The following is a 26,560-nucleotide window of genomic DNA, read 5'->3' as shown; positions in this document are numbered from 1 at the left end:
TGCATCTGTTCTACGACTTGTCCGTCGAGCCTGCTACTACTCGTTTTGTTCACTTGGTGGTGCAGTTTTCAAACAACACACAACACAACTTGGAATATGACAGCCCTCAGATTACATCATTTACTATCTTACAGTTCTGTGGTTGCAGCAACTCTATGAGAACAGTGGTCACAACAGTTTCCATGTCAGTGATCATGAATCTGAGCTTGTGGCTCATTGTTAGGCAGTGGCACTACTTTTGGTCATTATGTACTGTTAATAAGGTTGGTAGAAACCTACAGTCAGCTGAGACTGAAGAGTGATGAAACATTTCTCTCATTGAAAACCTTGTGACCAGATGAACAGAATCAACCTTCTGGAAACAGGAAACTGAGGCCAAAATTCATGTGTTCACCAAAATTGGACAACAGGAGACTGGACAAGTGTTCCGACTCTACTATCTGAGTGATAAAGTCAGAATTTGGTGTAAACAGCATGAAGGCATGGAGCCATCCTTCCTTGTATTGTCATTTTATTTAATGCTGTTTATCAAATTTTATTTTATATATATTTTGCTAACTGAACATTCAAGAGCTTTTAAAATACAGGCTTCATTCAGAACTTTTTTCTATATCTAATATCTTATCGAACATTCACACACACACTTACACTCCAATGGTATTCAGTATCCAAGGATTACAGATATTACAGATTGTAATTGTGATCAGTTATGGAAACCTACTGGTGAGAGAACACTGAAAAATAACACAAGATTTATTACCTATGTAAGGTAATTCATTAATGATGCTAATTTACATAAATTACATCAATATTTATTCATTTTCAATAATGAATCAACTTTGCATTGTAAAAATGGTTCATAGTCCAAAATATAATCAAATTTAAGGCTTCAGTTTATTATGATTCTTTTAACTTAGTATGCTCCTTGATGAGTGTCACAGGTTTGTGTGGCGATATGAACATCACGGCTGTTTTTATTCAGTTTGTTTCAACAATGACGTACTATTCAAGAAGTAACTTAAAACCACTCACAAACCACTGAAACACAAAGAGTTACAGAAACAAGTTAATAAGGAACACCTCTATTTCATCCCTGCATTATGGAACTGGAGACTGCTGGAGAAATCAGCTCTTCCATTATTAGAGCAAGGGTGTGGCACAGCTGTTTAGCCTGAAATAGAGATTAATAGATTAAATTAGACATGAATGTTCAAATCTTTTGACTACTTCTTCAGTGTTTGAGGTTCCACAGAGCCCAGGGGTGTGTCCGTTACTGACACCCAATTAAAAGTTAACCCATAGACAGACAATAATTTGCAAGCATTTTGATATGTGAGCGATCATTTATATAATCTTCTTTAAATGCGGATAAACACTGCATTTATCTCTAATAGATACATTTCAATATATCAAGACATTTGTTACTCAAATATTTGATCAATTAATTGAGAAAATAAAAGATTAACCGAAAATGACTTAACATTATGGAAAACAAACTGTATGGAAAACAACAAAATTATCATGGGATTTTCATCCTTAAATCCGACTGTGGATCTCCCCAAGTTACCTAGATGCCAAACCAGGAAAACAGTAATTTGTGGCACAAAATTACAGAGCCAGAGTGAAATAGAAATAGATCAAAAAGTCATTACCTCTTTGAGATGAATGGTGATTTTTTTGGGATTAGCTGGATTGCCATAGTTGATTTCCACAGCTGGCACCTTGCCTTTTTTCTTGGGGTGAATGGTGCGCATGGACTGGACATCAGACAGAGGAATCCGAAGCACTTGCTCCTGCACACAAAGACAAAAGATATCAGATAGTGGATATGAAATGCCATCTGCTTTTGTTAGTTCAGTACTAGTAGAGATTTGTGGACTGACACAGGACAAGTTATGTTTCAGACTTGGCCAACCTGACAGAAAGATAGGATTTCTGGAGGTCCTGTATTTACTAAAAGAAACACTGCTCTTAATAAACAGATTCATGACTGATGGGGATATCCTCCTGCCATTAATGAAAATATAATATAATATAACAGCTGTACTGCATAACAGAAAAACCTTCAGCAGACCTTCTGCAAAACTACTTTGACCTAATTTGGAGGCCTTACCCGAAACATTTATCCAGATACTTTTAGTCACCCCTGGGTTGGAAAGATATAATACATATTCCAGCAAAAATGTGTTTTCAAAATTAACAATACCCATTAAACCAATGGGTATTAATATCATCCTGTTTAATTATTCCCAGCTGTCTCCACTTGTTCCTGATCCTCTCGTCATCCTGTGTTTGTGTTTAAGTCCTCAGCCTGTGTCAGTTCATATATGTTACCCTGCTGTGTGTCACCCTGCCCTTTAGTTCTGGCACCTGTTATTTGTATTCAGTGTTTCTTGTCATTCCTCTAATAAACTGCCTTTTAAGTTCAGTTCTGTGTTAAAAGTCCTGCATTCTGGGGTCCCACCAAATTCATAATTCAGCGGTTACTGCTTTCGCCCAGCTAGGAGTTGGAGACGGCACCTGCTGGCCCTTAACTATGGGCCTGAAACACACACACACACACACACACACACACACACACACACACACACACACACACACACACACACACACACACACACACACACACACACACACACACACACACAGAGCGCTGTTCCGTCCTTCTTTTTTCAGTCACTCACCTCATAAACAACCTCATAAACAACCACAGTGATGGAGGACACATACACACATTATTATTTATATATAGTCATAAAATAAAAGTGTGTGTGTGTGTGTGTGTGTGTGTGTGTGTGTGTGTGTGTGTGTGTGTGTGTGTGTGTGTGTCGTGATCGAGTGAAGCAGTGAGGGTGCGAGAGAGAGACAGTTAGGCAGGTTCATACCTTCATGCTTGTACAGTTTTGGAGTGGTTACAGCCAACAGTAACTGCTGAGTTATGAATTAAAGACAACTTTTGCTGGCAATCTCTCACCTATCAGACGCTGCCGTAAGATTAACGTGGAAGTGCATGGCCTTAAAAGCTTTTGCAGGATCTTACAAAACTTTTGCTGGAACTCATAAAAGTGCATCTTTTTTTTTTTTTTTTTACTCCCATGTCCCTTGCGGGGTTCCATAAGCTTGTTCTGGAGTTATTGCGTTCACAAGATTTTCAGAAAACTTGACCTCTGACCTCAAGGTCAGAGGTCTGTTCAGAGGTCTGTTTCTTCAAAACAGCTAAGCTAAAATTGGGAATTTTCAGAAAAAGTACACAAGGCAAGTGATACCATTTGGAAGAGCAGTACCTGTGTTTTAGAATGGAGGAACAGCAACCCCTCCTGGCTGATGCAGACCATACAGGGAGAAGGACAACCACGCTGGCTCACCTTCTGGGCCAAGAAAGTGTTGGATCCAAACATGGGCAGAGAACTCAGAATCTCTGAGAAATACAGGATTCAGACAAATATTATCAACAGAGGAAAGGGAGGAAGAGAAAAGAAGAGCTAGAGAGGAGATACTACTCACCAATGAATTGTATTTTGGCATCTCTAGGGCTAAAGGACTGCATTGCAGCTATCTGACCCTGGCAGAAATTGACGATCTCCTCCATTTTATTGCTGAGCCCATCCTGTGAAGGCAGGTACCCCTTTATCTCTGACCTTAAAGAGAAAGGCACAGACTAAATGTCAGTATTGACATACAGTACTATGGTACTGTACACCCAATTATAGGACAGTAAGAAATTGGTCTATTGGTCAATATACAAGATGTTAGTGACATGTTTCAAAGAATAAAACATTTTACAAAGGCATTCAAAAGTGTTCCTATTTACTGCCAGAGAACCTCTGCTCTGTATTTACAATACAAATCAAAACAGACCTACTCATTTCAGGATTTTCTTCTATTTTCTACAGTGTAGAGCAAAACACAAGTTATCAAAACTGGATGACCTTAAAGCATCTCCCTTTTACCTGGATATCAGCTTTGATGCATACCAGAACTACACTGGCAAAATTAAGTGGCATCCTCTGGGGCTTAAGCCAACATGGAAGTGCCAAACAGTGCAGTTCATCTAAAGTTGACTTAATGTGGACTCCAAAAGTGTGTCAATCCCCACAGACTCTCAGCCTTAGAGTGTTAAAAAGCATGCTTACAGCCAAAATTATATATATATATATATATATATATATATATATATATATATTTTTTTTTTTTTTTTTTTTTTTTCTTCCGTCTTTTTTTTCTTCTTCTTCTTCTTCAGTTTGGCAGAATGGTGGTTAGCACTGCTGCCTCACAGCAAGAAGGCCCTAGGTGTGTGTTTAGCACATTCAATAATAAGAAAATAAATCTGATGAATAATAAATAATGTGCCTTAATGCTATTGTACTACCACACTAATAAAGTAATAATTCTGACAAATAATAAACAGTGTACCTCAATGCTATTGCATTGGCACACTCAATCAATAAATAACTTAGGTATCATAAAGTTGGAAGAACAGCTTTTTGCTTTTTATATTTCAGCTTTAACTAAACAAAACTAGATTAATTAGTCAGATTTTCAAAGAAAGAAGTTTGTGTTTTTTAGGGAGGGCTAGAACTCTTTGAGGCAACAACAGATTGCTCACAGTGAGGGCTGGTTCTGCAAGCCCAGAGCCAGATGTTGCAGGGCTGACAGCTGTGCTATTTGCTGGACTGGTGACCCTCCTGTGGCCGGTGGGAGTATCAGTTGCCGATTCAGGTAGTCTGCAAGAAGCTATAGACACACACACACACACACACACACACACACACACACACACACACACACACACACACACACACACACACACACACAGAGTAATGACTAGCTGGAAACTAGATCAGAAGCAGGAAAATTCAGGCTGCAGTCAAGTCATCATATTACCTGTTGGTAGTGAAAATCCACATAGAGGTCACTGCTGAATGAAAGAGGTGTTCTCCACATCATTCTCCTCAGGAACAAAATGTTGTTGTCATCCACCAGGAAGTCAAAAATGTATTCCTCAGTATGGAGGGGACGTAACATCCCATCTGACAAGTGGGGAGAAGAGGAATAAGGAAATGAGCACAAATCTGTTCCGCTGTTTCTTTACTCTTTGGCTCTCTAGTGTTTCCGTGTTGTACATGTTTTAAAATAACATGTTGGTATCAAGATGATGTGTCTTTCAGTGAAGACCTTGCTCATTTCAGCAAGAGAGCGCCAAACCATGACTTTACAGTAAAATCCTCTGGGTGCTGAACTACTGAAAATAGTTGAATAAGCTGTTTGGCATTGGCAGAGAAGAATGTCAGTGGCTCTTGTTTGGTGTATTTTGGGATGTCATCCCACAGCAGTGTGTGACCCAGCTGGTGACACCAATGAGAAGGAGGTGCCAGGCTGTTGTGGCTGTGTCAGGTTCTTCCACATTCTACTGAAGTCCTTGTTTGTTAAATGAATTGTTAAATTGCCAATATGTCTTGTTCCTTCAGACTTCAAACATCCAATCCAATAAAGTACACCAAATAAGAGTCAATAGCAGAATAAGCTGTTCAGGATTGGCAGAGAAGATCTGGAAAGTTTTTCATGGGCCACATACTCAACTCTGCTGCTCAACCCACAAATGTATTTTCCTCAAACACGTGTGCACCATTTAAGAAGGAATAAAAAAGCTTTCCAGCAGTATAAAATGTATTGCCAAGAAGCACAGTTACAACAGAAAAATGATTGACCAAGCATAAAGTTCCTTATTTTTTGTACTAAGGGTATCTACTGCTGTGAAAAGGACTGTATTTAACCAGACACAAAATAGACATGGTAGTCAACTAAAAAAAGTCAATAACTGAAATCTTTGGGAGAATTCTAAATTGAAAAGACTGTAGTAGAGGTATAAATTCTAGGAGGAAATAATTCTTATTTTGGGGTAAAGTCAGAAACCTTTTAAGCAGTTATTAGATTTGACCGATGAGTCTAAACCTGCATTTATGGCATGGTCTTGATGACCACTAAAATCAAACTTAATTTACATAATGCTTCAAATCAATTAACCAGATGGTTCTTAATCATGCACAAAAACCTTAAAAGGCTGAAAGTTTGATCACGCAGGTATCTAAAAACCTCATGAATAAAAAGGACTACTTGTTTAAAGAGTCCTCCTCCATGGTTTGTATATTCCAGTTGTGTGCCATGCCTCTTTTACATATAGAAGATAACAGTAATTTAGTAATAGGTATATCCTTCTGGAAAGGATATATCTGTACATGGTTGATCACAGCTCCTCCTGCAGCCTCCTTTTCCCTGCTATCCTAAAATTCTAAATTAATTCATACCATTTGCACTCACTTGTCAGGAGTATCCTTGAAAAACTGGTGAGGTTAGAGATCTTAAAAAAAAAACTGAGCATGTGCTTGACCCCAGTTTGCTTACAAGTCATATAGAGGAGCAGAAAAAAAAAGTAGTAGTAACCTCGTTTAACCTAAACAGTTGGAAGGAAAAATGTTTCAAATGAGAAAAAACTTCAGTTTCAACATTTGATATGTTTTCTTTGTAATATTAAATTGTAAATATTAATACATGTAGGTGTAATACTGCGCCTAGTTTCAAAGATTTCCTGTATCCCTGTAACTCCTGGAGACTATGCCAAGGTATTTGGAGCCATCCCCTCTGGTGTATGTTTCAAGAACCAAAAGAGGCTTGATGCTTATAACCTTACCTGTCTGGCTCCAGCAGATACATCTGTAGAGAGAATCTGTCTATCTGGTCATCGTGCAAATAACATATCTATAAGAACCTTGTTTAAAAAAAAAACATAACACGGCGGGATGTTATTCCACGCTAAAATAGGTTTGTGGATGGGATACCATGGAAAAAGGTCTGGCTTCTACCAAACGCATATCTGATTACAAATAAAATTAAAGAAATCCATCCATCCATCCATCCATCCTCTTCCACTTATCCGGGGCCGGGTCGTGGGGGCAGGAGCCTAAGCAGAGAAGCTGAGGCTTCCCTCTCCCCAGCCACCTCCTCCAGCTCATCCGGAGGGACCCCAAGGTGTTCCCAGGCCAGCCGAGAGATATAATCTCCCCAGTGTGTCCTGGGTCTACCACGGGGCCTCCTCCCGATGGGACATGCCCGGAACACCTCACCCAAGAGGCGGCCTAGGAATCCTAATCAGATGCCTGAACCACCTCAAATAGCTCCTTTCGATGTGGAGGAGCAGCAGTTCTACTCTGAGCCCCTCCCGGATGGCCGAACTCCTCACCTTATCTCTAATGAAGAGGCCAGCCACCCTTCAAGGGAAGCTAATTTCTGCCGCTTGTATTTGTGATCTTATTCTTTCGGTCACTACACAAAGCTCGTGACCATAGGTGAGGGTAGGAACGTAGATTGACCGGTAAATCGAGAGCTTCGCTTTTACACTAAGCTCCCTCTTCACCACGACAGACCGGTGCAGCGTCCGCATCACTGCAGAAGCAGCCCCGATCCATCTGTCAATCTCCTGCTCCCTTCTCCCGTCACTCATGAACAAGACCCCGGATGAAGCCAACAGGACCACATCATCTGCAAATAGCAGAGATGAGCCTCTAAGGCGACCAAGGAGGAAGCCTTCCGCCTCCTGGCTACGCCTAGAAATTCTGTCCATAAAAATTATGAACAGACTCGGTGACAAAGGGCAGCCCTGACGGAATCCAACACCCACAGGAAACAAATCTGACTTATTACCGGCTATACGGACCAAGCTGTGACAGCTATACTCCCCAGAAGCATATGAACAAACTAAGATACAGCACTGAGACATCATAAAGGAGAGTGAATTGGTAAACTTAAAAAAGATTTAAAAATAATTTTATATCATTTGTATCTCAAGCAGCATTTCAACTTTTCTGGAAACAGGATTGTAGAATTTTTATCTATTTGCAGATAGTTGTCCACAAAACTTCCTTTGAAGAAAGAATTTAAAGTTGTAACAGTGCTTTTACTTGATTTCAGTGTCTGACTACTTACTTGTGGCTAGTTACTACTTGTGCTTAGTGAGGTGACTTGATTCTTTAAATTTGACAGTATGGCAAAAACACCAGTTTTCAGACAATGACACGAAGAAGAAACAGAAAAAGCAGAGCAGGAAAAAGACACGTTTTAGGTATTTTCTTATTACAGTAAACACGGGGGAATATATATATATATATATATATATATATATATATATATACACACACACTCTAACCAACCAATAAACGCTTGTGTTTAATCTAGTCCAAAACACACTTTATATTAAAACATGAGTTGAGCTCTGTGTCAGATAGAGCTGTCATCAGTCTCATTTACCGTGAATTCCAATGACAAGGATGGAGAACTCTTTGGTTTCTTTGAGGTGGGAGATGCCCATTTCTTTACACAACTCGATCACCACATCTTCAGCATTCTACAGGAAGCAGAGAAACAACAGCATGGAATATTAATGTTAGAAAATAGGCAGATGATTTTAATCATAGATAAATAAATATTTAGAAATAATTCTTACACTAAAACTGTGTATCTTGATGGGAAACTCCACTCCTCCCGGCAGGTAGATAGGAACACGTTGGGAAGTTTTGCCAGCCTGGAGAAAATGACAACACACTCAAAATGAGATCAGCTGTAAATGCAAAGAATCACTGAATAAAAGAGGAAGACTACACCAAAACGTTTAATTTAATTAATTTCAGTTAAATCGAGGTCTTATATGGTTAGATAAAGACTGTACAATATTAAAGAAACAGGAAGAGACCGATGGCAGAACCAGGATCAGGGAGGAGCAGTCATCTACTGTGACTGGTTGGGGAGTTAGGGGAAAGACAAGACAAGAAAAAAAAGAATATAGAGAGAGAGAGACCACGAAAAGCACATGGAACAAAACACACAAATCACTTATTGAACCACAAGTAAACTTGCAGTCTGAGAGAAAAGTGTATGGTAATATGAAGTATTTATGATATGATGAGGCCTGATTATTCAGAGCAGCTGTATGTGAAAATAAGGATTTTATAATGTGGTTATGTTTGTTTGCATGAGTAAATCAGCTTGCCAGAATTGCTTCCATCTCGACATGCGAGGGGATGTTACGGCGACCACCAAACCGGAGAGAGCGCTGGAGGTTATCCTGACACAAAGATGCCAATTCTGAGGATGGGAATGATGTTACTGAAAAAGCTATTGACATTTAATTTAATGACATTTCATTTTTTTTCTGTATGATAACAACTTCTCCTACCTTTGTATGGGTGCTCATAATCCTGAGAGATGTCATGTAGGTGGCGTGTGATATAAGGCTGCAGGGTACCAGAGCAAGGGAAAAAGCCAGTCACCAGGGTGAGCAGCCGCCAGCCTAAGGTACAACTGGATCTGCAGATACAAAATCAGATGATAATTGTAAAATGAAAAAGTCATTTCTTTGGATTAAAATCTGAAGTGCCCTCTTTTTTTCTTTTTTTTTTTGGTAAATAGTGCACTTTAAATATTGAGCACTTAGTACAGTTAGTGGAAGTGAGAAGCCCTTTTTGTTGATTACGTTATATAAAGACAAGAAGTGGCACTCAAAGGATCATGAATAAAAATCTGTGAGAGAGTTTTAAACAACCCCATAGAACGATCAAGATGAAAAAGGGAATATTCATTCATGTTACAATCATGCAGTTCATGTTGCACAGTAGCGGTCCATGATAGTTTCAGCTATGCTGATTACAGTATTTCTCTACATCTTATTATAGTAAAGAATTAGGTATGTGCACTTATTGTTTTCCTTGGCTTACTATATGCATAAGGTGAATGAGTGTGCCTTTTGTTCAGTGCTGTTGTAGGATGAGCCTGACACACTGCAGTTGTCAGCACAGAGGTGGAATGCAACCATAGTGTGAAACTGTCCATGTGCATAGAATGGAGAAAATTAAATCTTTTTACACTCTTTACAGGGGTCTAATCTGTAGACTGTCTAAAGTCTTGGTCTTTCTATGATGAGCACTAATTCAGATTGCTTAACGCAAGTTTATTCCTTGCTTTTTTTCTGTTGTCTGCAAAATTAATCAATAGGTAATTTTATTGTTCCATAATCCTTAAAAAATTATCCCAAAAAAGAAATCTAAGCATTTTGCTTTGGTTGTAATCTTACTTTACTATGTGATTTACTTTTATTTATATTACTTATGAAAGACTAAGTGACAAATTTGTAACAATACATCTAAGCAACGCATATTATATGTAAAGTTGCATTATAAAGTTAAACTAACCAAACACTACATAGTTTGTAACAACTGTATTGATTAACCCTTTGTTAGAGCCAAAAAGTGAAAAAAGAATCCCCATATCTTCAAATGTCCATCTCTGCCTCTTTGACTGCTCCTCAGGAACCATTTTTATTGCTTAATGCCAGGTCAGTTCACTTCAGATACTTGTTGTTTTAACTTTTTCCTTGATCATTTTGCCATAGGGTGCCATCAAGCTGAGTAGTTTGCTTCTAAAAATTTTTGCTAATCCTGGTGTTTCAGTGGCAATTATCAGAAGCTGCATGTCTTACTAGGTGGCTTTAATAACAAGTGCTCTCTTGTTGCTATCATGGAGGAAGATTATTTTGCTAATAATTTGTTAATGTTTTTAAAGTCTCTCTACTGCAGCACATTCAGACAAATTTGGTCAAAAACTGATTCCATTCACAATTAACAGTTTAGAAATGTCCAGTTTAAGAACTTAAACAGGGTTTGATAAAAGATTAGAAGTGGTAGATGTAATGTAATATATGCTCAGTATGTATAATGCTGTATATACTTGAAAGCAATATTTAAAAGCTAAGTTCTGGGTTACACAGCACATGATAACTGGCTAGAGCTATGGTAGTTAAAATGATACATAGAAAACACTTTTTTCTTGATTCTTGACTGCATTGTATTAGTAAATGCATTATAATATAACACAATGATTAATGCTTAACAATTGTATTTCCTGGCTGTAAGTAAAGCATAAGACATGATTACTGAACATCATAGTAAGTCTTTAATTTCCAAAACACAATTTCCCTTTTAGGTAAAACAGAAAGCGGCACTATCCACAGCAAACTAGTGGGAGACAAGGGTAGTATTTACTTGGACAGGTGAGAATGCACAACAGAGAGTAAAGCAATGTGCACGTTGTAAACAAAAGTTTGATTTAAAAAATGCCTCGTTAGAAACCCGAACCACTAAAATCACAGTTTAAGGCTTTTAAATAGACCGTGATTAACTTTTTACAGGGCTGTCACTAGAGGCAAAACTCACAAGGTCATGTCATAGCATATTATTGAAAAGACATTCTATTTGATAAACTTACTTTGTTGGGTTGTTGGTGGTTTGCTTGATAACCTGGCAGAATATTTCATCCCTCAGCAGCTCCTTTTCCTTCCCCAGCTGAACAGAAAAGATAAAGTCATTAATAAGAGCCCACACACATTTCTCTTTTGAGGAAAATTTATACAGAATTTCAAAAATCTTTAAAACTACAAACTTATTCAAGGAAATTTCCTTGACATGCAAAACTGTGACACCGGAGTCGCTGTGGGTTCTCCAACAAAATTAGAAGTCCATCCAACTCACAGATAAACTGTTTGAATGTACACTTACCAGAATAATGTTGTTTAGACAATCTGTCTGGGTGTTCTTCAGTGGCATGTCACCCATGAGCTGCATTAGGTCTGGAAGGACAGATAAGGGTGGATAATGAAATAAGAAAAAGACAATGTCTCAGTGTACAATACCATGCAATAATGTGGATACACTCACTTGTGAAGCACTCAACAGATAACTCATTGATTTCAGGGTCATTATAGAGAATGAGAGATTCCTGGATGGGGGCCTAGGTAAAAATAAAACACATCACAGTTTTATTATTTCATAAGCTTCATTAATAGAGACTAAATTGAATCTGGACAATAAATATCTTAGAAATACATTCTGAAATAATTGTGACTGACAGTTATCATCTCCATAGCATGGCAGTTGCTCATTTTCCTAATCCAGTGACCCACATAAAGTCTCTATTATCCCTCAGTATTGGAGTCATTGATTGCTTTGGAGTAGACAGTCTAAGAATTTGTTAATTCTGGGTAAGACTGGTGTTGTGATTCTAGGCCACACAGTATGTACTGTATGTTATTTGTTAACATTACTTCTGCCTTCAAGTTGTGTGTGAGCGTCTGTGATGACACAGGTGCAGCGCATTAATTGGTAAATGGACTGGTTCTTATATGGCACTTTTCTACTCTATATAAGCACTCAAAGCACTTTATAGAGCATGTTTCATTCACTCATTCACACACGCATTCATACAAGAAAGGCATCTACTAGAATTAGACCTGGCTCACTACACAGTGAAATGTGGTCATGTGACATCAGAGGGATTGTAGTATCTTACCACTGTGTGTTCAACCACCTGTGAAAAATTTCTTCCACTGGCGGGCAGACCTGTCATCCCCAGTCTTCGATAAACAAACAAGGGTGAAACAAAGTTATGCTTACCATGTTACATGTTACTCCAAAAACACTTCAGCATAGTCCACAACAATATTTATCATTTCTTTATCCTACCTGAAGTACTTCATGGCAAAGTCAGCCATGGGTGAGTTCATCTCTAAGTCGAGGACTGAACCCTGCATTGAGTTCTGGAGAGATCCTTGTACCAAGCTCGGGGGTGAAGCCTCACTTCTGGGCTGCCTTAAATCAGGTGTATCCATATGACTGCTGACCTGGAGACCTGGACCTGGAGATGGAATTTTGGGTGGGCCGACAGGTCTAATGGTCCTCATGCTTTTCCTTCTCTCATCTCTGCGGTCTAGGTTGAGACAGTGGTAGTCTGGGGCTGCAGATGACTGAGTAAGGTCTTCTGGGAAAAGACCAGAGCGTCCTCCATTGCTGCCAAAACGCCAGCCTAGTGGAACACACAGAAGATGTTATTGGACTGGAAACAATGAAAATAATATTTGACTCCAAAACTAACATAAACATATGACTAAGATTCAGATCATGATCTTACCTGGCTGAAGTCCTTCCATTGGCAGCAGTTTGATGATATCACCCTTATTGAAGCTGAGCAGACTCTTATCATCTGTCACAAAACTCTTCAGGGCCACTACATGGCCTGAGTCCTAAAGGGAGGAGAGAAAGATGGACTAAAATTGACGAGGCTCTAAATACAAGGAGACTGTCAAGATAAGCCACAAAGCTTCAAAAGCATGGATCATGGAATGAACTATGTTCATAAAGAGTACCTTGATGAGTTCCTGGATGAATAACTGAATCACAGCAATGATCTGAGGAGCCCTGGGTGACTGCAGCGCCAATTTTTCACTCTTCAGCTCCAGTTCCACTCTGTCTTCACCCTGGAGGTCAGCTGACAACACCTCTGCAAAACTATATTCATGAAGACCCAAGTTAACATTACATGCAATAAAACGGCACAAGAATGAAGATGTCAGACATATAGTAAAAATGATATCTTTCTTAAGACATGGTGGAGACTAATAAAGGAGAGCGAATTTTGGGCCTGCACTGAATAGCCACAACATGAAAACCACTGACATGTAAAGATAAAATCTGTTATTGTGGCAGTGGGGTGCTGGTTTTAACTCAGCTGCAGGGGGACAGGCAGAGTTGTTCAATTCAGGGGGCAGTACCCGGTGAGGCTGGTTGACAAACACATTTTGTCAATACTGTAGGTCTCTCCAGTCTATGGAAGGACTGTAGACTAAAGCCAACCTGGCCACGCAGGGCTGGTGTTAGAAAAATAGTTGCATTGGTACTTATCATGCTTTTATGAACTGTTGTATAAACTGTTATATAACCAGACATGTGTCTATGTAAAGAGGAAACCTTTGTATGACTTCTCAGGAGGTGTTTTGTCCTATTCTCAGTGTAAACAGGAGTGTGAACTATTGAACCTGTTGGAGACTAATGAGCTGTAAACAACCTTTAAATTGTTCCTGTCTCCAATGCCTTGCCAGAGATGGGAATTTCAGAGACATAAACATCACATTCCAGAAGTCAGGTAGCCTGTTTTCTGCCTTTACCTTATTATTGAGCTTGTCAGGTTTATGGTATGCATTCTATTTGTATAAAGACTGACTTACTGATGCCTGAGCTGAGAGTGACTGCTCCTCTTTCTTGCAAAAATTAAACTCTTACTACAAGAGTTGGTCAAGTGGGCTTGATTGTTTGATAATTGAAGACGTTTTCTGACTCTGGAGATGTAGGGAGAGTATTCCTAAGTTTAAATTGCTGGGGAGCTGTGCCATGTTGATCAAATCATGGGAAAGTGCCTAGCCCTGTTGAACTCAGTGTGTGCCAAAGAGGGAAAAGTAAATGAAATGCCTGTCAACTGCCAAAGGATGTTTCTGCTGAGCGTTGCCACAAGAAGCCGGCTCACAGCTACAGTTATTTTGTTACAGTGCTACAATCAGCTGGAAAATCCAGCTGATGCTAGTATTCATATATGCTATCAAAAGTCTAACTATGACTTCAATAATGGTTTTCCTCTTTGTCCTTTTCCTTCATTCTCCTCTCTTTTCCTCTTCCTCTTTCTTGCATCTTGTTCTTGTCAGTTCTCAATTTGTGGCTCAGGAGCTCCTTTGTCCTTTACCCTCCTGTCTGTGACCCAGAAATCTGCCTCAGTGCATCATCTTGGGAATGTTGACTCAGTTCTTAAAATGGAAGAGGACTGAGGAGAGAAGAGGCTTGCTGGAGTACATCATATCAACCAACCTTCCGATTAGCAGATGACTTACCTGAGCCACAGCCACCCCTGGCTTAAAGATAGTGGGCAGGTGGACTACAGATCGACTAATCAAATCTATGTTCATTTAGGATGATAAATTATGAAATCAGTACAGATAATTAGGTTTTATATTATTTATTTAAGAAGTATATCATACATCCAGCTGAAATTTGATATTTTAATGGATTGAATGTAGAGTGGAAAAAGAAAGCAGATACAAATGAGGAGTTAAAAGAAATAACTTATCCGTGCATTTGTGCATGCAGAATGCTTACCTGTAGCCTTTGAGTAGCCGGAGATGTTTAGGATTTATGCCCGATGCCCTCACCATCTTGAGGAGACGAATCCCACGATGAGACACTCCCAAAACATGGGCATCCCCACTGTCTGGCTGCATACAAATAGGAGATGCTTGCAAATAAATATCTGTAAAAAGTAACTGCTCTGATTTCACGCTAATGCAGTTGAAATCACACAACTAATTACTTTAGTGTGTCAAACAAGACCCAAGAGCTGGATGATATACCTCTGGACATACTGTATATGCTATTACAGTAAAAAGGTTGAAGTGGGCTGGAACAATCTAGAATGGTGTTATTTCACCTTCAATTAACAGGATAAAAAGCTGAACTAATCAATCTAGCTTATTAATATGTAATAACATCTTCACAGCTTCATGAGCTGCAGCTTTCCAGCTGATACTATTGAGATGTTCACTCAGCAAATGAGAGTTTGGCAGTTTGGCACACAATCTGTCCGCTAATGATAATAATCAAAATGTTATAGCACTTTTAAAAAACACATAACAATAAGAGCATGGAACAGTTAAAAGGAACTGATCAAATGATCAAAGAGGCTGACCACTAGAATAACATCTCAGCAAGACTTTGTATGTTATTAAAAAGGTTCTGTGGGGAAAATCCCAGTAGATTGCAGCTGCTAAAATATTCAGGCCAACCCATCTGGCACCAACAATCATGCCACGCTCAAAGTCACTTAAATCACTTTTCCTTCTCATTCTGAACTTCTGCAGCTCATCTTGGTCATGTCTACATGCCTGAATACACTCAGTTGCTATCATGTGATTGATTGATTAGATACAGTATTTGCATTAACCTGCATTTGAAGAGGTATACCAAATAAACCAGCAGGAGAGTGTATATTGTAGAATGTAGTTTGCTGAATCCACAAAGAGCAGTAAAGCTCAGAGAAACAGTAGCAAAAGTCAGCCGATCACACAGTGGACAGTAGAAATCAGTTTGGATGTTCTTTAGAGGTGAATAATTTTTCTCCAGCACATCATGTGTTGTATAAAAGAGCCTTGAGTGCTCAAACAGAGAAGAAGAGCCCTATATAAAAACCAGTCCATTTACCCTTGCCATGCTGGAGCTTAGATCTTAGGTTCTACCACCTTCCAAATCCCACTTTAACTCCTCCATATAAGGAGTTAAATATATTAATACACTGTAAAAAACAAAAATACTTTAAGTGGATATAATTATTTTTATCTAGTTGTTTTTCTTTTTATATTGTTCATTTAATCCATTTAATGCTAAGGTTTTAAATTTATTCTTGCTCTTGGATGTAATTCCAAGGTTAACCATGTAATTTCAGTAAAATAACTTTGCCAGGCTCACCTTCACAGGGAACAATCTAGTAAAATAATTTTCCCAGTTGTCTCGAGCTGCAATGACAATCCTCTTCTTCATGTTGTTGTCCTGGATGGTGTTTATAGTTGTTCCTATGTTGAAATTTGCTATATTGGATGGCAAAAATGGTTTAATAAGACACATTCCTTCATGCCACTGGTGGATGATAATTGGAAAAGCAACAGTGTTGCATCAAGCTTTATGATGAACTGCCAAAATCTCACCTAGCAGATCTTTCATCTTCCTTCTCTCCTCTCTGCTGATCCTCTCACAGCTGTCAGAGTAAGTGTCCCTGATGATCTGAAAGAGAAAAAAAAGAAAATCACAGAATGTCTAGACTCTGCATGTCTAGAGTATTTAAGGAAGAACATATGGATATACTGACCTGTTCACACAACAGATTAAGGATGTAGGGCTGGTTAAACATCTCTCTGGGGTAAAACACCTGCACATAATACCTGCAGTTACTGAAATTGGCTTATAACAGCAATACTTCCATGTCAAATTCCCAGTGTAGTAAAATGCTTTTTTGAATGCAGTATACTTGTGTCAGCCTAAATACATTTCTGCTTTACTTTTTGCTATTATTATTATTAGGGCCCGAGCACGAACTGTGCGAAGGCCCTATTGTAATTGCTTCGTTTATTATTAGGGCCCGAGCACGAACTGTGCGAAGGCCCTATTGTAATTGCTTCGTTTATTATTATTATTATTATTATTATTTTTTTTTTTTTTTTTTTTTTTTTTTTATTATTCAGGCAAATGAATTGGCTTTTTGGGGGCTTTATCATATTCAAAAACTCATGAAACTTTGCACATGCGTCACACCTGGTGAAAATTTAAGTATTTTAATGGGCTCGGGCAAGGGCGCGCCCAAATGGCTCGCTAGCGCCCCCTAAACTGGAGCCCCACCGCTGTGTTTCACGTACATGAATGAAACTTCATACACATGTATATCATGTCCAGGCGCACAAAAAATCCTCTTGGAGCCATGCCCTAAACCCAACAGGAAGTCCGCCATTTTGAATTAATTATGCAAATTTGGCGATTTGCAGCCCTCACACTTTTTCTAATAACTCAGAGGTTTTAGACGTTATCATCTTCATATTTGGTTTGTCTAACCTACACCCCCAGGGGAATCTAAATCTCGAAAATGGTGAGTTTTTGCCAAGGGGGAGGGGTCCTTATGCCCCTTTGAACTTTGATCATTCGCCATGAAATTTTGATTGCCTCTCATTCATACCTACATGATCCAATGTGCATCAAACTTCTCCAGTAGGATGAGGGTGCCCCCCTGAACACATACATATGACAATATTTCATATCAGTCGCAGCGCCACCTAGTGGGAACAGGAAATGTCATATTTTACACTTGGAGGTCCAGCTCCAAGGTGGTTTAGCAGAACCATCTCAAATTTCACCTGGAAAGCCTTAAGAAGTTGGACTTACTGTGTTTTCAAAACTGTGACTTTTTGACAAAAGGGCGTGACCCTTATGGGACGGCAAAGTTCGATGATTCGCCATGAACACAAAAATGGCTGTAACTCAAAGCCAACTTGCCCAATCTGGCTCAAAATTCAGTGGTGTGATAAGCATGCTGCCCTGAACACATTCATATGCATAAAGTCCATAAACGTTAGAGCGCCGCCTAGTGGCAGCTCGGAATATCTTAAAATAGCAAGTTTTTTGAGTAGCCCCGGAGCTACGTTTTATCTACATGTATGAAAATGTACAGGCTCATGTAACATACTAAGACGTACAAAAAAGTCTCTTGGACCCATACCCCAAACCCTACAGGAAGTCGGCCATCTTCAATTGAAGGTGTCAATTTTTGCCATTTCCACGCCTGCTATTTGAACGAACTCGTCCTAGGGCATTTCACCCACTGACACCAAATTGGCTCCAGATCATCTACACAAGTAGCCCATCAAATATTGTGGAAATCTTTACAAAATATTAAACGGCCTTGTCACACCAGGCCATTAAATTTGGCCTTTGTTTTTCTCCCTCACCACCAAAATTGTTTGTGCACTTGTTCGCACATGCTTTGTCTGATCAGGCTGAAAATTTAATCACTCATGTACACACCCAGGCTGAATCCATAACTACAGATTCAAGACTGTAGGCGCAATAGCGCCCCCTACAGAAGCAAATGAAAATTTGTATGACCGTCCACAGAATTAGTTTTGCTCTGAAATACATGAAATATCTTTCACCATTCCTTACAAAATCCTCATCTATTTGATAAGCCTCCTGCCCTGAACACATTGATATGCATAAAGTCCATAAACGTTAGAGCGCCCCCTACTGGCAGCTTTAAATATCATAATATACCATGTTTTTTAGCTAGCCCCTGAGTTACATTTTATCTACAGCTCTGAAATTTTGCACACTCATGTAACATCCTAAGACATACAAAAAAGTCTCTTGGAGCCATACTCCAAACCCTACAGGAAGTCCAGCATCTTCAATTGAAAGTGTCAATTTTTGCCATTTTCAGGCCTGCTATTTGAATGAACTCCTCCTAGGGCATTTCACCCAGTGAGACCAAATTGGCTCCACATCATCTAGACAAACAGCCCATCAAAAAAGTCAATCAGACCCATGCCCTATTTTGCATGCTGGAGCCGTGACCACACCCCCAAATATTCCATTGCGTCTATGCCGAGAGCAAAAGATACCTTTTCCTATAAAAGAATTCAACTTTCTAGAGACCCATCACGATCACAAAACCTCCGAGTGCGGCACGGGTCGACGAGCGCCACAGGTCGACGCGCGCGGAGTGCGAGGGCCCGATATCACCGCTTGCGGTTTTAATTATTAGGGCCCGAGCACGAACTGTGCGAAGGCCCTATTGTAATTGCTTCGTTTATTATTTTTATTTTTAGGGCCCGAGCACGAACTGTGCGAAGGCCCTATTGTAATTGCTTCGTTTATTATTATTATTATTTTTATTATTCAGGCAAATGAATTGGCTTTTTGGGGGCTTTATCATATTCAAAAACTCATGAAACTTGGCACATGCGTCACACCTGGTGAAAATTTAAGTATTTTAATGGGCTCGGGCAAGGGCGCGCCCAAATGGCTCGCTAGCGCCCCCTAAACTGGAGCCCCACCGCTGTGTTTCACGTACATGAATGAAACTTCATACACATGTATATCATGTCCAGGCGCACAAAAAATCCTCTTGGAGCCATGCCCTAAACCCAACAGGAAGTCCGCCATTTTGAATTAATTATGCAAATTTGGCGATTTGCAGCCCTCACACTTTTTCTAATAACTCAGAGGTTTTAGACGTTATCATCTTCATATTTGGTTTGTCTAACCTACACCCCCAGGGGAATCTAAATCTCGAAAATGGTGAGTTTTTGCCAAGGGGGAGGGGTCCTTATGCCCCTTTGAACTTTGATCATTCGCCATGAAATTTTGATTGCCTCTCATTCATACCTACATGATCCAATGTGCATCAAACTTCTCCAGTAGGATGAGGGTGCCCCCCTGAACACATACATATGACAATATTTAATATCAGTCGCAGCGCCACCTAGTGGGAACAGGAAATGTCATATTTTACACTTGGAGGTCCAGCTCCAAGGTGGTTTAGCAGAACCATCTCAAATTTCACCTGGAAAGCCTTAAGAAGTTGGACTTACTGTGTTTTCAAAACTGTGAGTTTTTGACAAAAGGGCGTGACCCTTATGGGACGGCAAAGTTCGATGATTCGCCATGAACACAAAAATGGCTGTAACTCAAAGCCAACTTGCCCAATCTGGCTCAAACTTCAGTGGTGTGATAAGCATGCCTGTCCCTGAACACACTCATATGCATAAAGTCCATAAACGTTAGAGCGCCGCCTAGTGGCAGCTCGGAATATCTTAAAATAGCATGTTTTTTGAGTAGCCCCGGAGCTACGTTTTATCTACATGTATGAAAATGTACAGGCTCATGTAACATCCTAAGACGTACAAAAAAGTCTCTTGGACCCATACCCCAAACCCTACAGGAAGTCGGCCATCTTCAATTGAAGGTGTCAATTTTTGCGATTTCCACGCCTGCTATTTGAACGAACTCGTCCTAGGGCATTTCCCCCACTGACACCAAATTGGCTCCAGATCATCTACACAAGTAGCCCATCAATATTGTGGAAATCTTTAAAAAATATTAAACGGCCTTGTCACACCAGCCATTAAATTTGGCCTTTGTTTTTCTCCCTCACCACCAAAATTGTTTGTGCACTTGTTCGCACATGCTTTGTCTGATCAGGCTGAAAATTTAATCACTCATGTACACACCCAGGCTGAATCCATAACTACAGATTCAAGACTGTAGGCGCAATAGCGCCCCCTACAGAAGCAAATGAAAATTTGTATGACCGTCCACAGAATTAGTTTTGCTCTGAAATACATGAAATATCTTTCACCATTCCTTACAAAATCCTCATCTATTTGATAAGCCTCCTGCCCTGAACACATTGATATGCATAAAGTCCATAAACGTTAGAGCGCCCCCTACTGGCAGCTTTAAATATCATAATATACCATGTTTTTTAGCTAGCCCCTGAGTTACATTTTATCTACAGCTCTGAAATTTTGCACACTCATGTAACATCCTAAGACATACAAAAAAGTCTCTTGGAGCCATACTCCAAACCCTACAGGAAGTCCAGCATCTTCAATTGAAAGTGTCAATTTTTGCCATTTTCAGGCCTGCTATTTGAATGAACTCCTCCTAGGGCATTTCACCCAGTGAGACCAAATTGGCTCCACATCATCTAGACAAACAGCCCATCAAAAAAGTCAATCAGACCCATGCCCTATTTTGCATGCTGGAGCCGTGACCACACCCCCAAATATTCCATTGCGTCTATGCCGAGAGCAAAAGATACCTTTTCCTATAAAAGAATTCAACTTTCTAGAGACCCATCACGATCACAAAACCTCCGAGTGCAGCACGGGTCGACGAGCGCCACAGGTCGACGCGCGCGGAGTGCGAGGGCCCGATATCACCGCTTGCGGTTTTAATTATTTTTATTTTTATTATTATTCAGGCAAATGAATTGGCTTTTTGGGGGCTTTATCATATTCAAAAACTCATGAAACTTTGCACATGCGTCACACCTGGTGAAAATTTAAGTATTTTAATGGGCTCGGGCAAGGGCGCGCCCAAATGGCTCGCTAGCGCCCCCTAAACTGGAGCCCCACCGCTGTGTTTCACGTACATGAATGAAACTTCATACACATGTATATCATGTCCAGGCGCACAAAAAATCCTCTTGGAGCCATGCCCTAAACCCAACAGGAAGTCCGCCATTTTGAATTAATTATGCAAATTTGGCGATTTGCAGCCCTCACACTTTTTCTAATAACTCAGAGGTTTTAGACGTTATCATCTTCATATTTGGTTTGTCTAACCTACACCCCCAGGGGAATCTAAATCTCGAAAATGGTGAGTTTTTGCCAAGGGGGAGGGGTCCTTATGCCCCTTTGAACTTTGATCATTCGCCATGAAATTTTGATTGCCTCTCATTCATACCTACATGATCCAATGTGCATCAAACTTCTCCAGTAGGATGAGGGTGCCCCCCTGAACACATACATATGACAATATTTAATATCAGTCGCAGCGCCACCTAGTGGGAACAGGAAATGTCATATTTTACACTTGGAGGTCCAGCTCCAAGGTGGTTTAGCAGAACCATCTCAAATTTCACCTGGAAAGCCTTAAGAAGTTGGACTTACTGTGTTTTCAAAACTGTGAGTTTTTGACAAAAGGGCGTGACCCTTATGGGACGGCAAAGTTCGATGATTCGCCATGAACACAAAAATGGCTGTAACTCAAAGCCAACTTGCCCAATCTGGCTCAAACTTCAGTGGTGTGATAAGCATGCTGCCCTGAACACACTCATATGCATAAAGTCCATAAACGTTAGAGCGCCGCCTAGTGGCAGCTCGGAATATCTTAAAATAGCAAGTTTTTTGAGTAGCCCCGGAGCTACGTTTTATCTACATGTATGAAAATGTACATGCTCATGTAACATACTAAGACGTACAAAAAAGTCTCTTGGACCCATACCCTAAACCCTACAGGAAGTCGGCCATCTTCAATTGAAGGTGTCAATTTTTGCGATTTCCACGCCTGCTATTTGAACGAACTTGTCCTAGGGCATTTCACCCAGTGACACCAAATTGGCTCCAGATCATCTACACAAGTAGCCCATCAAAAGTTATTCAGGGTTTTGTAGAATATTGAACGGTGTTGCCATGGCAACCCTCTGAATTTGGACTTTTTTCAATTTCAAATTCACAGAGATTCTAAACATCAGCCCCTGGGCTGTGCTTTCTCTATGTACCTGAAAATGTGCCTGCTGATGTAAGATGCTAACATCTACAAAAAACTCTCTTGGACCGATAGCCCAAACCCAACAGGAAGTCAGCCACGTTTACTTTAAAGTGTCATTTTTGCAGCATTTTTCGCCTTTTTCAGGCCTTTTTGCCTCAACTCCTCCTAGGGCATTTGACCCAGTGAGACCAAAATGGCTCCAGATCATCCACACAAGTAGCCCATCAAAAGATATTCATGGTTTTGTAGAATATTGAACGGTGTTGCCGTAGCAACCCTCTGAATTTGGACTTTTTTTCCATTTCAGGCCCAGATAGGTTCTAAACATCAGCCCCAGGGCAGTGCTTGGTCTGTGTACCTGAAATCGTGCATGCTGAAGTAACATCCTAACACGTACAAAAAAGTCTCTTGGACCGATAGCCGAAATCCAACAGGAAGCCTGACATGTTCTAATTAAGGTGTCATTTTTGCAGCATTTTTCACATTTTTCAGGCCTGCTATTTGAATCATCTTCTACTACAGCTTTTCATCCAGTCACACCAAAATGGCTCCAGATCATCTACACAAGTAGCCCATCAAAAGATATTCATGGTTTTGTAGAATATTGAACGGTGTTGCCGTAGCAACCCTCTAAATGTGGGATTTTACTCATATACCACAGTGCACCAAATTGTTACATCTCTGACATACATTGTCCGATCTGCCTCAAACTTCACAGGCTTAATGGGAGGGTAAGGGAGACCGGACACACCCCTCTATCAGCTTTGTTTCACACTCATAACGCCACCTAGTGGCAACAGGAAATCAGTAGGACACTGATACTCATCATCCTATGGTCATTACAGTTTCATTGATGGCTGCAGGCATTACATAGAGCATTGTGACATATTAATTAGTGGGCACTCACCGACGCCACCTAGTGGAAGCGGGAGACGATCGACGCGAAGTACGGCTAGCCTGCTGAGCCGTCAGCAGCCGGGTGAGCCAGCTACTCTCTCGTCTGCGAGAACCTCCGAGCGCGGTTCGGCTGGAGCGTGCCACGGGTCGACGCGCGGCTTGGCTGGAGCGCGCCAGGGGTCGACGCGCGCCGGGTGCGAGGGCCCGCTCATCGCCGCTTGCGGCTTTAATTAGGGCCCGAGCACGAACTGTGCGAAGGCCCTATTGTAATTGCTTCGTTTATTATTATTTTTTTTTTTTTTTTTTTTTTATTATTATTATTATTCAGGCAAATGAATTGGCTTTTTGGGGGCTTTATCATATTCAAAAACTCATGAAACTTTGCACATGCGTCACACCTGGTGAAAATTTAAGTATTTTAATGGGCTCGGGCAAGGGCGCGCCCAAATGGCTCGCTAGCGCCCCCTAAACTGGAGCCCCACCGCTGTGTTTCACGTACATGAATGAAACTTCATACACATGTATATCATGTCCAGGCGCACAAAAAATCCTCTTGGAGCCATGCCCTAAACCCAACAGGAAGTCCGCCATTTTGAATTAATTATGCAAATTTGGCGATTTGCAGCCCTCACACTTTTTCTAATAACTCAGAGGTTTTAGACGTTATCATCTTCATATTTGGTTTGTCTAACCTACACCCCCAGGGGAATCTAAATCTCGAAAATGGTGAGTTTTTGCCAAGGGGGAGGGGTCCTTATGCCCCTTTGAACTTTGATCATTCGCCATGAAATTTTGATTGCCTCTCATTCATACCTACATGATCCAATGTGCATCAAACTTCTCCAGTAGGATGAGGGTGCCCCCCTGAACACATACATATGACAATATTTAATATCAGTCGCAGCGCCACCTAGTGGGAACAGGAAATGTCATATTTTACACTTGGAGGTCCAGCTCCAAGGTGGTTTAGCAGAACCATCTCAAATTTCACCTGGAAAGCCTTAAGAAGTTGGACTTACTGTGTTTTCAAAACTGTGAGTTTTTGACAAAAGGGCGTGACCCTTATGGGACGGCAAAGTTCGATGATTCGCCATGAACACAAAAATGGCTGTAACTCAAAGCCAACTTGCCCAATCTGGCTCAAACTTCAGTGGTGTGATAAGCATGCTGCCCTGAACACACTCATATGCATAAAGTCCATAAACGTTAGAGCGCCGCCTAGTGGCAGCTCGGAATATCTTAAAATAGCAAGTTTTTTGAGTAGCCCCGGAGCTACGTTTTATCTACATGTATGAAAATGTACAGGCTCATGTAACATCCTAAGACGTACAAAAAAGTCTCTTGGACCCATACCCCAAACCCTACAGGAAGTCGGCCATCTTCAATTGAAGGTGTCAATTTTTGCGATTTCCACGCCTGCTATTTGAACGAACTTGTCCTAGGGCATTTCACCCAGTGAGACCAAATTTGCTCCACATCATCTAGACAAGGAGCCCATCAAATATTGTGGAAATCTTTACAAAATATTAAATGGCCTTATCACACCAGGCCATTGAAGTTGGCCTTCGTTTTTCTCCCTCACCACCAAAATTGTTTGTGCACTTGTTCGCACATGCTTTGTCTGATCAGGCTGAAAATTTAATCACTCATGTACACACCCAGGCTGAATCCATAACTACAGATTCAAGACTGTAGGCGCAATAGCGCCCCCTACAGAAGCAAATGAAAATTTGTATGACCGTCCACAGAATTAGTTTTGCTCTGAAATACATGAAATATCTTTCACCATTCCTTACAAAATCCTCATCTATTTGATAAGCCTCCTGCCCTGAACACATTGATATGCATAAAGTCCATAAACGTTAGAGCGCCCCCTACTGGCAGCTTTAAATATCATAATATACCATGTTTTTTAGCTAGCCCCTGAGTTACATTATATCTACAGCTCTGAAATTTTGCACACTCATGTAACATCCTAAGACATACAAAAAAGTCTCTTGGAGCCATACTCCAAACCCTACAGGAAGTCCAGCATCTTCAATTGAAAGTGTCAATTTTTGCCATTTTCAGGCCTGCTATTTGAATGAACTCCTCCTAGGGCATTTCACCCAGTGAGACCAAATTGGCTCCACATCATCTAGACAAACAGCCCATCAAAAAAGTCAATCAGACCCATGCCCTATTTTGCATGCTGGAGCCGTGACCACACCCCCAAATATTCCATTGCGTCTATGCCGAGAGCAAAAGATACCTTTTCCTATAAAAGAATTCAACTTTCTAGAGACCCATCACGATCACAAAACCTCCGAGTGCGGCACGGGTCGACGAGCGCCACAGGTCGACGCGCGCGGAGTGCGAGGGCCCGATATCACCGCTTGCGGTTTTAATTATTATTATTTTTTTTTTTTTTTTTTTATTATTCAGGCAAATGAATTGGCTTTTTGGGGGCTTTATCATATTCAAAAACTCATGAAACTTTGCACATGCGTCACACCTGGTGAAAATTTAAGTATTTTAATGGGCTCGGGCAAGGGCGCGCCCAAATGGCTCGCTAGCGCCCCCTAAACTGGAGCCCCACCGCTGTGTTTCACGTACATGAATGAAACTTCATACACATGTATATCATGTCCAGGCGCACAAAAAATCCTCTTGGAGCCATGCCCTAAACCCAACAGGAAGTCCGCCATTTTGAATTAATTATGCAAATTTGGCGATTTGCAGCCCTCACACTTTTTCTAATAACTCAGAGGTTTTAGACGTTATCATCTTCATATTTGGGTTGTCTAACCTACACCCCCAGGGGAATCTAAATCTCGAAAATGGTGAGTTTTTGCCAAGGGGGAGGGGTCCTTATGCCCCTTTGAACTTTGATCATTCGCCATGAAATTTTGATTGCCTCTCATTCATACCTACATGATCCAATGTGCATC

At 40.5% G+C, this 26,560-nt stretch overlaps 1 protein-coding gene across 1 annotated transcript in view; it reads right to left on the bottom strand.

The window, feature by feature from the left end:
* Positions 1 to 955: 955 nt before the first annotated feature.
* Positions 956 to 26,560, bottom strand: part of myo15b (myosin XVB) — a 142,673-nt gene continuing 117,068 nt past the window's right edge. Inside the window, exons 46-66 of the mRNA XM_030755367.1 lie at positions 16,780 to 16,839; positions 16,619 to 16,694; positions 16,383 to 16,501; positions 15,021 to 15,136; positions 13,244 to 13,385; positions 13,009 to 13,120; positions 12,564 to 12,903; positions 12,391 to 12,454; positions 11,760 to 11,832; positions 11,601 to 11,671; positions 11,311 to 11,387; positions 9,227 to 9,357; positions 9,041 to 9,135; positions 8,498 to 8,575; positions 8,302 to 8,398; positions 4,885 to 5,030; positions 4,607 to 4,734; positions 3,505 to 3,638; positions 3,285 to 3,418; positions 1,653 to 1,793; positions 956 to 1,171 (exon numbers count right to left, since the gene is read on the bottom strand). Coding sequence (XP_030611227.1) covers positions 1,088 to 1,171; positions 1,653 to 1,793; positions 3,285 to 3,418; positions 3,505 to 3,638; positions 4,607 to 4,734; positions 4,885 to 5,030; positions 8,302 to 8,398; positions 8,498 to 8,575; positions 9,041 to 9,135; positions 9,227 to 9,357; positions 11,311 to 11,387; positions 11,601 to 11,671; positions 11,760 to 11,832; positions 12,391 to 12,454; positions 12,564 to 12,903; positions 13,009 to 13,120; positions 13,244 to 13,385; positions 15,021 to 15,136; positions 16,383 to 16,501; positions 16,619 to 16,694; positions 16,780 to 16,839 — 2,418 coding nt within the window. The 3' untranslated portion in view covers positions 956 to 1,087. The remainder of the gene's footprint in view (positions 1,172 to 1,652; positions 1,794 to 3,284; positions 3,419 to 3,504; positions 3,639 to 4,606; positions 4,735 to 4,884; positions 5,031 to 8,301; positions 8,399 to 8,497; positions 8,576 to 9,040; positions 9,136 to 9,226; positions 9,358 to 11,310; positions 11,388 to 11,600; positions 11,672 to 11,759; positions 11,833 to 12,390; positions 12,455 to 12,563; positions 12,904 to 13,008; positions 13,121 to 13,243; positions 13,386 to 15,020; positions 15,137 to 16,382; positions 16,502 to 16,618; positions 16,695 to 16,779; positions 16,840 to 26,560) is intronic.

The sequence above is a fragment of the Archocentrus centrarchus genome, chromosome 19 (genome assembly GCF_007364275.1).
Source record: "Archocentrus centrarchus isolate MPI-CPG fArcCen1 chromosome 19, fArcCen1, whole genome shotgun sequence".
Classification (NCBI taxonomy): domain Eukaryota; kingdom Metazoa; phylum Chordata; class Actinopteri; order Cichliformes; family Cichlidae; genus Archocentrus; species Archocentrus centrarchus.
This window is presented reverse-complemented; position numbering and strand designations above follow the sequence as displayed.